General features: G+C 47.3%; 1 protein-coding gene across 4 annotated transcripts in view; it reads left to right on the top strand.

Moving 5' to 3' along the window:
• The first annotated feature begins 3,949 nt into the window (after positions 1 to 3,949).
• LOC144685558 (carnitine O-acetyltransferase-like) overlaps positions 3,950 to 12,695 on the top strand; it is a 45,767-nt gene continuing 37,021 nt past the window's right edge. For 2 of the 4 annotated variants that reach the window (XM_078550193.1, XM_078550191.1), the window contains exons 1-2: positions 3,950 to 4,063; positions 11,043 to 11,321. In XM_078550193.1, coding sequence (XP_078406319.1) covers positions 4,037 to 4,063; positions 11,043 to 11,321 — 306 coding nt within the window. In that variant the 5' untranslated portion in view covers positions 3,950 to 4,036. Of the gene's footprint in view, positions 4,064 to 8,564; positions 8,726 to 11,042; positions 11,322 to 12,695 lie in introns of those variants that run through there. The other 2 variants (XM_078550192.1, XM_078550194.1) reach the window with 2 other exon arrangements.

Raw genomic sequence — 12,695 nt, 5'->3', positions numbered from 1 at the left:
GCCTGGTGTCAGATATGAAGGTGCAGTGATGTGTATGACATGCAAGTCATACACATGCATCCAGGACAATTCAGCATGCCTGATCCTGATCATAACTTCTGCCACAAAGCTTTGTCTGGTGCCCACATGCAAATGACAGGATCAAGCTGCCCAATAATGCCTCCCCAAAATCGAAAATCCGGCTAATACCCATGCTTACAAGCTCCTGTGGATAGCCAAGAGCTGGAAAAGGAACCCCAGCTGAAATCAGTGGTTTCAAGAGATGAAAAGCAGAAGGGGAGGGGAGGGGGGGGACGGGAGAGGGGGGGAGAAGGGGAGAGTGGGGCGGAGAGGGGAGGGGGAGGGAGAGGGAGAGGGAGGGGAGGAGGGAGAGGGAGGGGAGGAGGGAGAGGGAGGGGAGGAGGGAGAGGGAGGGGAGGAGGGGGGGATGGGGGATGGGGGGGAGGGGGGGAGAGGGAGGAGAGGGGGGAAGGGAGGGAGGGGGGAAGGGAGGGAGGGGGGGAAGGGAGGGAGGGGGGGAAGGGAGGGAGGGGGGGAAGGGAGGGAGGGGGGGAAGGGAGGGAGGGGGGGAAGGGAGGGAGGGGGGGAAGGGAGGGAGGGGGGGAAGGGAGGGAGGGGGGGACGGGGGGGAGGGAGGGAGGGAGGGAGGGAGGGGGGAGGGGGGAGGGAGGGGGGAGGGAGGGAGGGAGGGAGGGAGGGAGGGAGGGAGGGAGGGAGGGAGGGAGGGAGGGAGGGGGAGGGAGGGAGGGAGGGGGGAGAGGGAGGGAGGGAGGGAGGGAGAGGGAGGGAGGGAGGGAGGGAGAGGGAGGGAGGGAGGGAGGGAGGGAGGGGGGAGGGAGGGAGGGAGGGGGAGGGGGGAGGGGGGAGGGGGGGAGGGAGGGGAGGGAGGGGGGAGGGGGAAGGAGGGAGGGGGGAGGGGGAAGGAGGGAGGGGGGAGGGGGAAGGGGGAAGGAGGGAGGGGGGAGGGGGAAGGAGGGGGAGGGGGAAGGAGGGGGGAGGGGGAAGGGGGAAGGAGAAGGGGGAAGGAAGGGGGAAGGAGGGGGGAGGGGGAGCGGGAGGGGGAGGGGGAGGGGGGAGGAGGGGGGAGGAGGGGGGAGGAGGGGGGAGGAGGGGGGAGGAGGGGGGGGAGGAGGGGGGGGAGGAGGGGGGGAAGAGGGGGGGGAGGAGGGGGGAGGAGGGGGGGAGGAGGGGGGAGGAGGGGGGGAGGAGGGGGGGAGGAGGGGGGGAGGAGGGGGGAGGGGGGGGAGGAGGGGGGAGGGGGGGGAGGAGGGGGGAGGGGGAGGAGGGGGGAGGGGGGAGGGGGAGGAGGGGGGAGGGGGGAGGAGGGGGGAGGGGGGAGGGGGGAGGGGGGAGGGGGGAGGAGGGGGGAGGGGGGGAGGGGGGAGGAGGGGGGAGGAGGGGGGAGGGGGGAGGAGGGGGGAGGAGGGGAGGAGGGGGGAGGGGGGGAGGGGGGAGGGGGGAGGAGGGGGGAGGGGGGGGAGGGGGGAGGAGGGGGGAGGAGGGGGGAGGAGGGGGGAGGGGGGAGGGGGGAGGAGGGGGGAGGGGGGGAGCATAGGGAGATATTTTGAGGGCTTTTCCACCTCTTGACTCATTCTCAGTAGCCCACCTGAAGAATGCAAAGTTACAGCTGTGGTTTCGAGAACACCAAAAGGTCTTGCATTTCTATAGTACCTTTCATAGGACATCCCAAATGTTTTTCAGCCAATTAAGTATTTTTTGAAGTCAATTCTCTGTTATAACGGAGGAGGCTAAGCAGCCAATTTTGCAGAGCTCCCACAAAACAGTTTTGAGATAAATGACCAGGTAACCTGTTCTGTATTGACGGTGGTACAGGGATAAATATTGGTCAAAATATCAAGGTGAATTCCCCTGCTCTTCGAATTGTACCATGGAAGCTTTTAAAGCAACCCATTGGGAGAGACAGGATCATTGTTTTACATCTCAATTGACAGACTGCACCTGCCAACAGAGCAGCACTCCCTTGATACTGGAATAAGTAGTGAATCCCTAGATGATGTGTTCAAGTGTCTGGAGTGGGGTTTGAAACTTCTGAGGCCCGAGTAATACTCAATGAGCCAATGCTGACATATTCTTCTCAAGTAATGGTCACTACTTGTTCTCACTCCAAATATCAGCTTACTTCACGGTTGGATATTTACAATGAACCTTAACAACAATATCTCCATGTTATATAACACAAAAACATGTACAGCTAAATTTTTAGTGACCAATATATCCATAACATACTTTTAAAATCTTCTGCCTGAGGGAACAATTACCTTGTGACAGGTTTACACAGGCAGGCTCCATTATAAATGTGGATATGGAACCTGTGCATGACTTTAAAATGAGGACTGAATCAGATCTGCGTGTCTCACTTCAATTGTCCCCCACTCTCTGCCCCCACTTCACTTTTAGACTGAAGCTAGTCTTGACTCCTTAAAGGGGGAGGTATTCCAATAAAGGTATCAAAGGATATGGAGCCACAGTTACATAGAATTTACAAACACAGAAACAGGTAATTCAGCCCAACTGGTCCATGTTGGTCTTTACACTCCACACGGGCCTTCTCCCATCCCTTTTCCTCTCATCCTGTCAGCTTATCCTTCTCTGTCTTTCTCCCTCACATATTTATCCAGCTGCCCCTTAAACATATCTACGTAATTCATCTCAACCACTCCCTGTGGGAAGTCTGGGAGTTGGAAGGCTGCTGTGGTTCCACTTAGGACATTTCAGATGAGCATGGTGGGTGACCTCAGGCTGCTTTGAGCCTTGAGGTCCCAGATACAGACTACAACATCTTGACATGAGCCAAGGCAGTCTGCACCACCTGACAATGCAGAACCAACTTCTTTCGAGTACAATCACAGTTCTTGGTTTTCCGGGAGTGGGACATGAACCCACAACCCTCTGATTCAAAGGCGAGGGTGCTATGAACTGAGCCACAGCTGACAACAAGAACACTGGTAGAGTGAGTGTGAATGATGTGACCATACAGATCAGCCATGATCTCATGATCTCAATCAATGATGGAATAGGCTTGAAGGGCCGAATGCCCACTTCCTGTTCCTACTAACAACAGCTCAATCACAGGATGATTCAAAAATTCCTATAAACACCCTGCATTCGGCATTTGCTGCACTTAACTAATATCAGCTTTCATTTTTATTAAATAATAATTCAATTTGAAGCATTTAGCACAGTTTTACTACAATTGAGACCAAGGGCAACTCTGGTAAGATTATAAAGACACTAATTAAAACATTATAAATATTTAGGCAAATATTTCTAAATGTAACTTTGTTTAAAAAAAATACGCGGAATAAATAATGATGATGAAAGCTGGTCTACTACTCAGATACTAACCTGACTCACTGGAACCTGCCATATTCACAACCTGGTAACTCCCTCACAACGCCCGAACCGGAAGTGCAACACGAAACCCCACCCTTCGATCTTTGACCTTCATGATTGATTATTTTGCTCTCCTGCTCAGACGTCGAACCAGCATAATTTCGTTGTATTTAAACGAGGGAAATGTTAATCATGTTCTTATTTGTACGTGAAGTCGTATCCACAATAACGGTACGGGCTGTAAACAAACTGGAAGACAGTCAGCCCTGGCTCTCCCCCCATGATTGTGAGGGGCAAAAGCTCATTTTTGATGGATATTTTCCCCTTCATCCTGCCCTGTGCTTTAAACAAAAAGTTATTTCTGGTGAAAATGTCGAGTTTTATTCTCAGCCTTTAGCAATAGTCGACAAAAGACAAAATTAAAAAATGTTTTTCTTACACACAAACCTGCCCTGCCCCGCAAAAATATGGCGACGATTTCAGTTAGCATCAAGAAGGTCCCGCCTCTTCCCGTCGATGATTGGGTTAAATGCCGCAGTGGCGTCTAAATCCGAGATGTGATTGGACAACGGGGTGTCAGTCATTCTATCGGGCTCCGCCTTTGGCTGAGTGCTATAACTTTAGGTGCTCTGACTGTGGGGTTTTACTTGGAGGACCTTTGGACAGCTGGGCAACAAGGAAAATGCTGGCGATTTTACGACGCGCTGTGGTAAGTGGCAAATATTTACCTCGTGTTTCTTTTAGCCGTGGCTTTTGCAGACCTGTGTTTGTTCCTCAACACCAGCTGGTGGTGATCTGGGCTACCTTGGTAGCCCTGGTGTGGCTTCGGGCCATGGTGACCAGGAAAGCCCAGGTCCCCATCCCTATAATGAGTTAAGTGAACATACCTGGCAGAGCTAGGGGCACCTACAATTGTCCTCAGTGCTCCTGAGCCACCGTTGCCCTCTGCTGAAGAGTGTGTGTGAAATGATAGCTGGACTGTGATCCCTATCATGGTAGAATGGCCTGCTCACACTGACCAGGTTTACCCAGACAGTATGGCCACTTGGGTGAAGCAGTTTTGGGAAAGGGATGCCCAGAGGCTATAAAATTAAACAGAACTGTGTGCAATATGTGTGTGTTTCTTTAACGGGTTTTTTTAGCATCTACCTATTCTGCTGATGAATGTTTCCCAGTCTTTGCAACCATTCTCTTTCCCTTTTCCTGATTTATCAGAAATAAGGCATGTGAATTGATGAGCTGAATCCTCACTTTTCTCAGTGCTGAATGTAGCCCTTTCTTCCAACAAAAGGGCAGGTTTCCATCCTTGACCTCAATTCATTGACCTCAAATGGGAATTGTGCTTGTATTGAGTTTAAACAAGATTGGAATGAATTTTTGGAACCCTTTCAACACCCACCCCCCCACATGTCCCCCCTCCCATCTGCCCTTGCAATGATTGAACATTTTGCAGACACTGATTATCCAGATTTGTCGATTACTGGGGAACACTACAAGGTGGCCAGCAACTGAAGAATCACACTCCAGCAGAAGTTAAGGAGTCAGAGGAGGAGGGGGAGGAACACTATACCTAACTTAAGATCCAGGGTTAAATCCTGAACTACAGAAGACTTTTCGCTTCATTCTAGTAATTTGAGAGCATACCCTCAATCGAGTTCAGATCAGAAAGCCTGCAGGGTGTGCTGTGAAGTTTTTTCTGTCTTTGCTTTACTCCAGATTATGTCCTGATCCATTACCATTGTGTCTAATAAGTTTTAATTTGGAACCAACCAAGTATATTACCAATTAAAGATTAATATGCCGATCAGTTCTTATTAGTTTAGAAAGCAAAGAAGAAATCCCATCTCCATCAGTAGATCTGACTGAAGATTTATTTGATTACAAGGGTTAGATTACAAAGGAAATGATGCATTGAGTAACCCCACTCTCCACATTTCACAACCTTTGCCAGTCAACCTTGTTAGTGAGAACCAGGTCCTGAAACTGAATAAATTAACTATTAAATGTGGAGCTTGGCGACCTTGCGTTTCCATAGCACCTGGCATTTACTCAGATTGTCCCAAAGTGACTTGTGGCTAAACACAGCAACCAATTTGTAAACAGCAAGATCCCACAATCAGCTGCGACCAGTTAATCTGTTTTTGATACTGCTGAAGGGTCATGAGGACTCGAAACGTCAACTCTTTTCTTCTCCGCCGATGCTGCCAGACCTGCTGAGTTTTTCCAGGTAATTCTGTTTTTGTTTTGGATTTCCAGCATCCGCAGTAGTTTTTTGTTTTTAAATCTGTTTTTGATGTTGGTTGAGGGATAAATATTGGTCCAGGACACCACAGAGAACTCCTCTGCATAGTGGCCTTGGGATCTTTGACAATTAACCTGAAAAGGTAGACAGGACCTTGGCTTAATGTCTCTTCTGAAAGGCAGCACCTCTGACAATGTAACACTCACTCAGTACTTCACAGAAGTATCAGCCTAGGCGATTTGAGGCCCAGGACCATTTGATTCAGAAAAGAGAGTGCTACCTACTGAACCAAGTTAACATTTCATTAAGGATTGAAGCTTCCTCAATTGGATTTACAAAGATACGAGTTAGGAACAGGAGTAGGCTATTCAGCCCCTCGAGCCTGCTCCATTTCTGTAAAATGCAACAATGCATTACCACCTGTATGTGGCACAGAACCACTAGTACAACACTCCAGCAGACCGAATATTCGTGCCAATGTGCATGACAAAATGAAATGTCTGCTGATTTTTTTGTCCATTTGCCCTTGACTTTTAGGACTTGTACTCCTGATCTTCAGTTTTTAGGTTTACTGAGCATGGCATTTCCTCCCAGCCACTAAGAGGAACAGTCCTGCCACTTAGAATAAAATAATGACTGAACAATTGGCTGAACAATTCTGCCGAGCACACCATCCTCCTGGCTTCATTATAAAGGGCATGGTGTTGTATTAATAGTGGTTTCAAACCAGATATAGCTCTCTGCATAACTGAGGATTGTAGACAGTGGTCTGACATTTCTCTCTGGGTCTTCTTATTTCCCCAGTGACAGCTGCATCTTCACAAGATGCCTGCCATTGCTGACAGTTTGTTTCCCTGCCTCTGTCAGTTGAAATTGATTTTGAATATAAAAATCTCATTGTCTACCAGGTTCCAGGTTTGATTTCCCCCTGTCTGCCAAGTTCATCTGGTAAACTTGACTCTTCCATTATCTTCATTGCCTCTGGATTAGGGAAGGAAACTTCAGCCACGTTTGTTGCCCTGATCACCAGTCCTAGAAACTGTCTGTGAGTCAGCTTTGAGAGAGATCAGGATTACGGAAAAATAACTCAACACTCGCTATCTAGACTCCTGCTTGAAGAATGGAGGTGGCTGACATATGACAACTTAGGAATAGGCAGAGGCCATTCCTGATTCACTGTTCTGGCATTCAGTTAGATCATGACTGATCTGTATCTCAATTCCCTCTTCCTGCCTTGGTGCCTTAATCCTAATACCCAACAGAAATTGGAAAATGAAATAGAGCCTCAGCAGAAGTCAGCACCTTAAGAGATGGGAATGAAAAAAATTAAAATAGAATGAAGGGAAGATTGATTCTAATAGAAGTTGGGTTTTTTATTGACCAATCCAGAACATCTCCCAAGTGTTAATTCCACCCATCATAATATCTCCCTCTTCGATTCAGTGTAGATTTTTACATATCTGCCCCTGGTGGAAACGTTTGTGCTGAAATACACCTTTGACCAAAAGTCCATCGGATAGTGGTCCCAAGGCCCTTCGGTAAAAGGAGATGGTGGATCCTGTCGGATGATTCCCTGAGCAGACTGTCAGTCATTTGCCAGAATTCCTCGTCACCAGAACTTTCAAATGAGCCTTGAGACATAGTTTATTTGGTGGTGAGAAGGGCCCTCCCTTTCAGATCCTTCCTGCACCCTCGGAGTCTCACCACCTCCACACACTCCCCTCAGAGTGGCTGTGGTGGGGAAGAGACGGCCACCCACCTCCTTCAGGAATGTGCCTTTGCAAAGCAGGTCTGGGAAGAGACACAGTGATTTTTGTTGAGATCCGTCCTGTGCAGCTCCATGAAGCAGGACTCTGTGCTCTTGGGCTATTCCGGAGGGGGGGGGAGACACCAAGACAAACATCAACTGCGGCTAGAGGACCATCAACTCTGTGAAAGATGTTTTTTGGTCTGTCTGAAACTTGTTGGTCTTTCAACACAGAGTTGTCCACAACTGAGTGTTGCAGACTGGCACATTCCAAGGTCCAGGACTCCGTGCTGAGGGATGCGCTAAATCTTGGGATGGTGACCACAAAAGCTCAATGGGGAAAGGCCACACTCTTAAGGCCCTCCTGCTGTAGTGCACATAGAACCCTTCTGACTGTATGTTTGACATGAAATGTATATTGTAAATGTAAGCCATAATTGTAAGTATAGTGAGGCACCTCGAGTGCCACATTCTGTATTGAAAGAAATTGAACTGTATTGCACTTTATGTAATGTTGAATTTAAATTGTTATGTAATGTATTTTTACAAAATTTTATGAATAAAATATATTTGAGAAAAACAAAAGTTTTCTTAGCAGCTTCCTCTCCTGTCAGAGTTTATGTAGAGCTGGGCACATAGAGGCATTGGTCGTCCTCCAGGGCCTCACCCCCTGGGGATCCGACGGTCGGGATGATGGGGAGGCTGGTTATGGTGTGATGACCATGGGGGCATCACAGCTGATGCCAATCCTTTGCCATCCATATCAGTTGTGATCAGGAGCAGGAAACTGGCATTCAGCAGGTCAGTCAGTACCTATAGAGAGAGCTGACTAGTTAATGTTTCCGCAGTAGCCCGTTTTGTCAGAACTGAATTTCCCCACATCTCAGGGGCACTGACTCAGTTGCATCAATCCTGCTATTAGCCTGGCTTAGGGTTTGAAGTCAGGACTTTCTCTTCGCGCTGATCAGCATTCTTCGCCAAAGTTCCCAGTTTGCTGAGAGAGCCAGCACAGCCATGATGGCCAGAGTGGCCGCCTACTGTGCCGTGAAATTCTATGATCCCTCCACGCCCCCTGACCTTGTAAAGTCTGCAATGACTCCTTTGAAGAAATGGTCAGGGAATGGGAATTTTCAGCTGCGCCACTCCAAAGTCTGGACTGTGTTAATATCGACAGTTAAATATCTGGTCTTTTTCTTTTTATTTTATTTTTGTTTTTGACAGATTTAGAACGAGGGAGGAGAAGGCTGTTAAACACAGCCCTCATTACATGTGTGTATCATTTCAATCCCAGATTAACTCCTCTGGAGTGGAATTAGAGGGTCTGTGCTTTTGGCTTTTATGTTTATGTTTCCACGATGGATAGAAAGAAGGATTTCCTGAAGGTACAGTTTGAATTATTACGAATCAAAATCTGTCGAGAACAAAGCAGGAGCCAGCTCCTTTGACTAACACAAAACTGATGTTCCATTTCCTTTAACATTCTGTCTGCTTTATTCACTTTGCTAGTTATTCCAGGGTTAGAAAACCAAGTTCCGTATTCAGAGAGTATTGCAGTGTTAGGAAGGGAAACAATAGCTGAAGTAAGGAAGTGCTCTGCCCACGTTGGAACTGAGCTGTAGATACCAGGAAGGATCCCATGGAATCAAATATTGTTCCATGTGGAGTCAGCTGATTTCGAGTTTTGGAGGAGGGGTAGGTGGGCGTTCCAACTGGTTTCAGTGCCGTTACACTGGGAAGAGGGTGGGGGTGTTAGAGGGGGAGATCACTGAGGTCCTGCTCCCAATCACTGAACAGTGACCTCTGTTGGAAAATGACTGTGTGGATTCAGGCTGGGGAACGATTAATTCATTCATTCTTGGCCTATGGGCTAGGCAGCATTTATTGCCCAGCCCTAATTGTCCTTGAGAAGGTGATGGTGAGCTGCCTTCTTGAACCGCTGAGTCCTTGTGGTATAGGTGCACCTACAGTGCTGTTAGGGAGGGAGTTCCAGGATTTTGACCCAGCGACAGTGAAGGGACAGCGATATATTTTCAAGTCAGGATGGTGTGTGACTTAGAGAGGAACTTGCTGTGATGCTGCTACTGCTTAATAACATGACAACAATCGCCATCTTGGCCCGAGTGAAGAATGACCACATGGATGAGACACTGAGGGGAGAAATATGAGGCAATTTGTTTTGTTTTATTTTAATTGACTTAGGCACCAGATTTGTCCTCCTGATGATGGTGTAAGTCACAGAGCAGTTGGTAATTTCTGTTTTGCCAAAGAGGCCAAATCTTAGTGAGCACCCAGTGGAGATGGCTTAAGATGAACTTGACTTTCCTTCATTTAGCCCATCGTGACTTTGCAGATAGCTCTTTGAAAGAGCCTAACAGTTAGCTCTGTCCCTGCCCTTTAAATCATTTCCCCAACTAAAATACCATTTCAATCTGTGCAGTTTTTGTTCGTAACTAGGAGCCCTAACTCATGAAATCAACACTTTACTGAACCCTGTCCAGCACATCAATGCCTCTCTGAAGGTAGGTCATCAAACTGCATGCGAAATGCACTCCCTGTTTATCTGGGAGATGTATGTATGTTAAAAGCAGAGGTCGATGGTTTTCTAGATACCAATGACATTAAGGAATACAGGGATAGTGTGGGAAAATGGCATTGAGTTAGAAGATCAGCCATGATATAGCTAAATTGTGGGTCAGGCTCGAGGGGCTGAATGGCCTACTTCTGCTCCTATGTTTGTAATAACTTACAATTGTAATCCATTGAGGCACATCCTTGTCCTAGAATGTCTTTGACAGGAGCTTCTCATTGACTGGAGGCTTACGGTGAAAGATCAGAGCATACACACCGTCCTTAAGTTGCTGCAGAAGATTCATTGTGTACACTATATGCCTCATAGCATAATGGACATTACGCACAAGGGCAACAATGCCAGCAGTACAGGGATTTCCTTGTAAACAGGCAAGGTTTTAGGGTGTCAACAATCTTTAAGTCTTTATTTTATCTTTCCTGATTTATGCAGTCCTACGGGTGTTTATTATATGTTATTATGATATATGTGGTGTCATATTTACTGTAATTTGCAATGAGATGAAACCCAAGATCATGCCGACTTGGCTTGTGCCGTTCATTGGCAGGAGCCATTCGCTGTCCTGCACAATGCCCATTGCCAACAACAAAAAATAATTTGCTGCAAATAAAATAAAAGCAATGCAAATCCTGGCAAGTGTATATTCCAAAGAGGTCCACAGGCTGAAAGGAGCTTCAAGGATATAACGCTGGAGCTAAGCCATGGACTCGATGGGCCGAATGACCACCTTCTGTGCCATTATGACTGTTATCCCAGGTCTACAACCCTCTGGGGTCTCAGTGATGCACCAATTCTGGCCACTTGCACTGATTTTAGTTGCTATGCTATCAGCAGATCTATCTTCAGCTGCTGAAGCCCGAAGCTGAAAAACTCCCTCCCTAAATCTCTCCACCTCTTTCTCCTCCTTTAAGACACTTTTTTTTAAATCTACCTCTTTGACCAAACTTTTGATCACCTGTCTTAATATCTTCTTGTGTAGCTCAGTGTCAACCCAGTTGTTAACCCTCCTGTGAAGCATTGAGACATTTTACTATATTACAGCTGCTATATAAATGCAAGTTGTTGTTAGTGTGCTACCTGTTCATAAACTCTTCTGTTTTTGTTATGTTTAGTTCCGAGCCACCTTAGTGAAGCCTGGCTGCTTGGTGAGGCCCATAGCTCCTACGAAGCAACCTGGACGGTACCTTGTCCATCAAAAATCTTTGCCTCGGCTGCCAGTTCCTCCTCTCCAACAGACTCTCGAACGCTACCTGCTGGCCTTGGAGCCCATTGTCAGCCAAGAGGAGTTAGAAAATACCAAACAAATAGTGAAGGAATTTGGCCAAAAGGGTGGAGTAGGAGAGAGGCTTCAAGCGAGCTTGGAAAGAAGAGCAAGGAAGACTGAGAACTGGGTACGATTTGAGTTACTTGGCTGTCGTGAATATTTTTTTGACTGATCTGCCCAAATTGAGGAAAAAAAAGTGAGCTGTTGCTCGAAAAATTGAGACAGCCATCTCACCAGCGCTGTGTGTTGAGGTGCCAGTCAGTTAAGGACAGCCAAACATCTGGAGAAACCTGTTGGTGTTAAACTAACCACATGATTGTCTCCAAATCAGAGAGCATAGAAGGAGGCCATTTGGCCCATTGTGCTTGTGCCGGCTCTTTGAAAAAGCTATCCAATTAATCCCACTAGCCTAACTCTTTGCCCGTAATCTTAAAAATCTCTACTTCTCAGCTATCTGCCTTTGTAGTCATGTTGGAAGAAATGCCTACCCTTAACCGGTTGTGTCCATGGCTCTGTTCAACCATCACCATGTCCCAGAATGATTACAGACAGAATCAATTCCCTAGCTTGTATTTTGATGTCAGTGTTCGCCTCTGCAGGGATAGGACATTCAAAATGGTTTCAGTGGGGCAGGGAAGCACAACACCAAGCTATGGTGGATGTGTTGGGGAGGCAGTAAAGAGCACACATCCCCAAAGATGCTCAACTAAAGAGATCTGCTTATGGTCGGATGGGATGGTTAGGGGAAAATGAGTTCTCAGATGGGGTGTCAGACACTAGTGTTTGTCCCAGCAGTCTGAGGACTGTAAAAGGAAATCAATATACACTGCTTTAGCAACATCTGAGGGTCTTCATTGCCAAATACGAGACAGCTGGCTGGTGTGCTTGCCACCTAACCTGAGTTCCCATAACCAGATTTCAGCAGTGCTGAAGTATCACAGACATGAACCTACATTCTGCTGTTTTCTAGCATAGAACATTTCAGTGTGGGTGACCTTTCTACATTACTCATTAAAAGTTTCAGGGATAATTTCAGGGGCGGGATGGATGGAACTCCACATCCTGCTCATTTTCTCTCGCTCTCTCACAGTAGATTATGCATTCGTAGTGGATCAATCCACTACCCAGTGAGGGATTGAGCCACTTGTTTTTCCAAATAGCCAGGCGGTGAAGGATAGAACTGGAGCCAATTTTTATGCACCTCCTATAAGCTTTTATTAACAGTGATATACGTTAGAAACATGCACCTCCTAACCTAGCCCCACAGTTTCAGTCTGTTCCTATTTAAAAGAGCACAAGTAAATCCCCAGTTAAAGGACACCATCTGCATACAACTAACAAGCCACACAGGAAGATCCCAGTTTCAGATAGCCAAGGGAAGTAGCTGAGGTGCCACAATTGATCTTGTCAAATCTGGGCTAGGGTTAAATGGCCATATTCCCCTGCTTTCTGGGGACACTCCTCAAATGAGATACCGTGCCCTCGACAGAGACCCTGGTTC

This window comes from Cetorhinus maximus, chromosome 10 (genome assembly GCF_964194155.1).
Source record: "Cetorhinus maximus chromosome 10, sCetMax3.hap1.1, whole genome shotgun sequence".
Taxonomy (NCBI): domain Eukaryota; kingdom Metazoa; phylum Chordata; class Chondrichthyes; order Lamniformes; family Cetorhinidae; genus Cetorhinus; species Cetorhinus maximus.
Note: the sequence above shows the minus strand (reverse complement) of the source record. Positions and strands in the feature narration are given on the sequence as shown.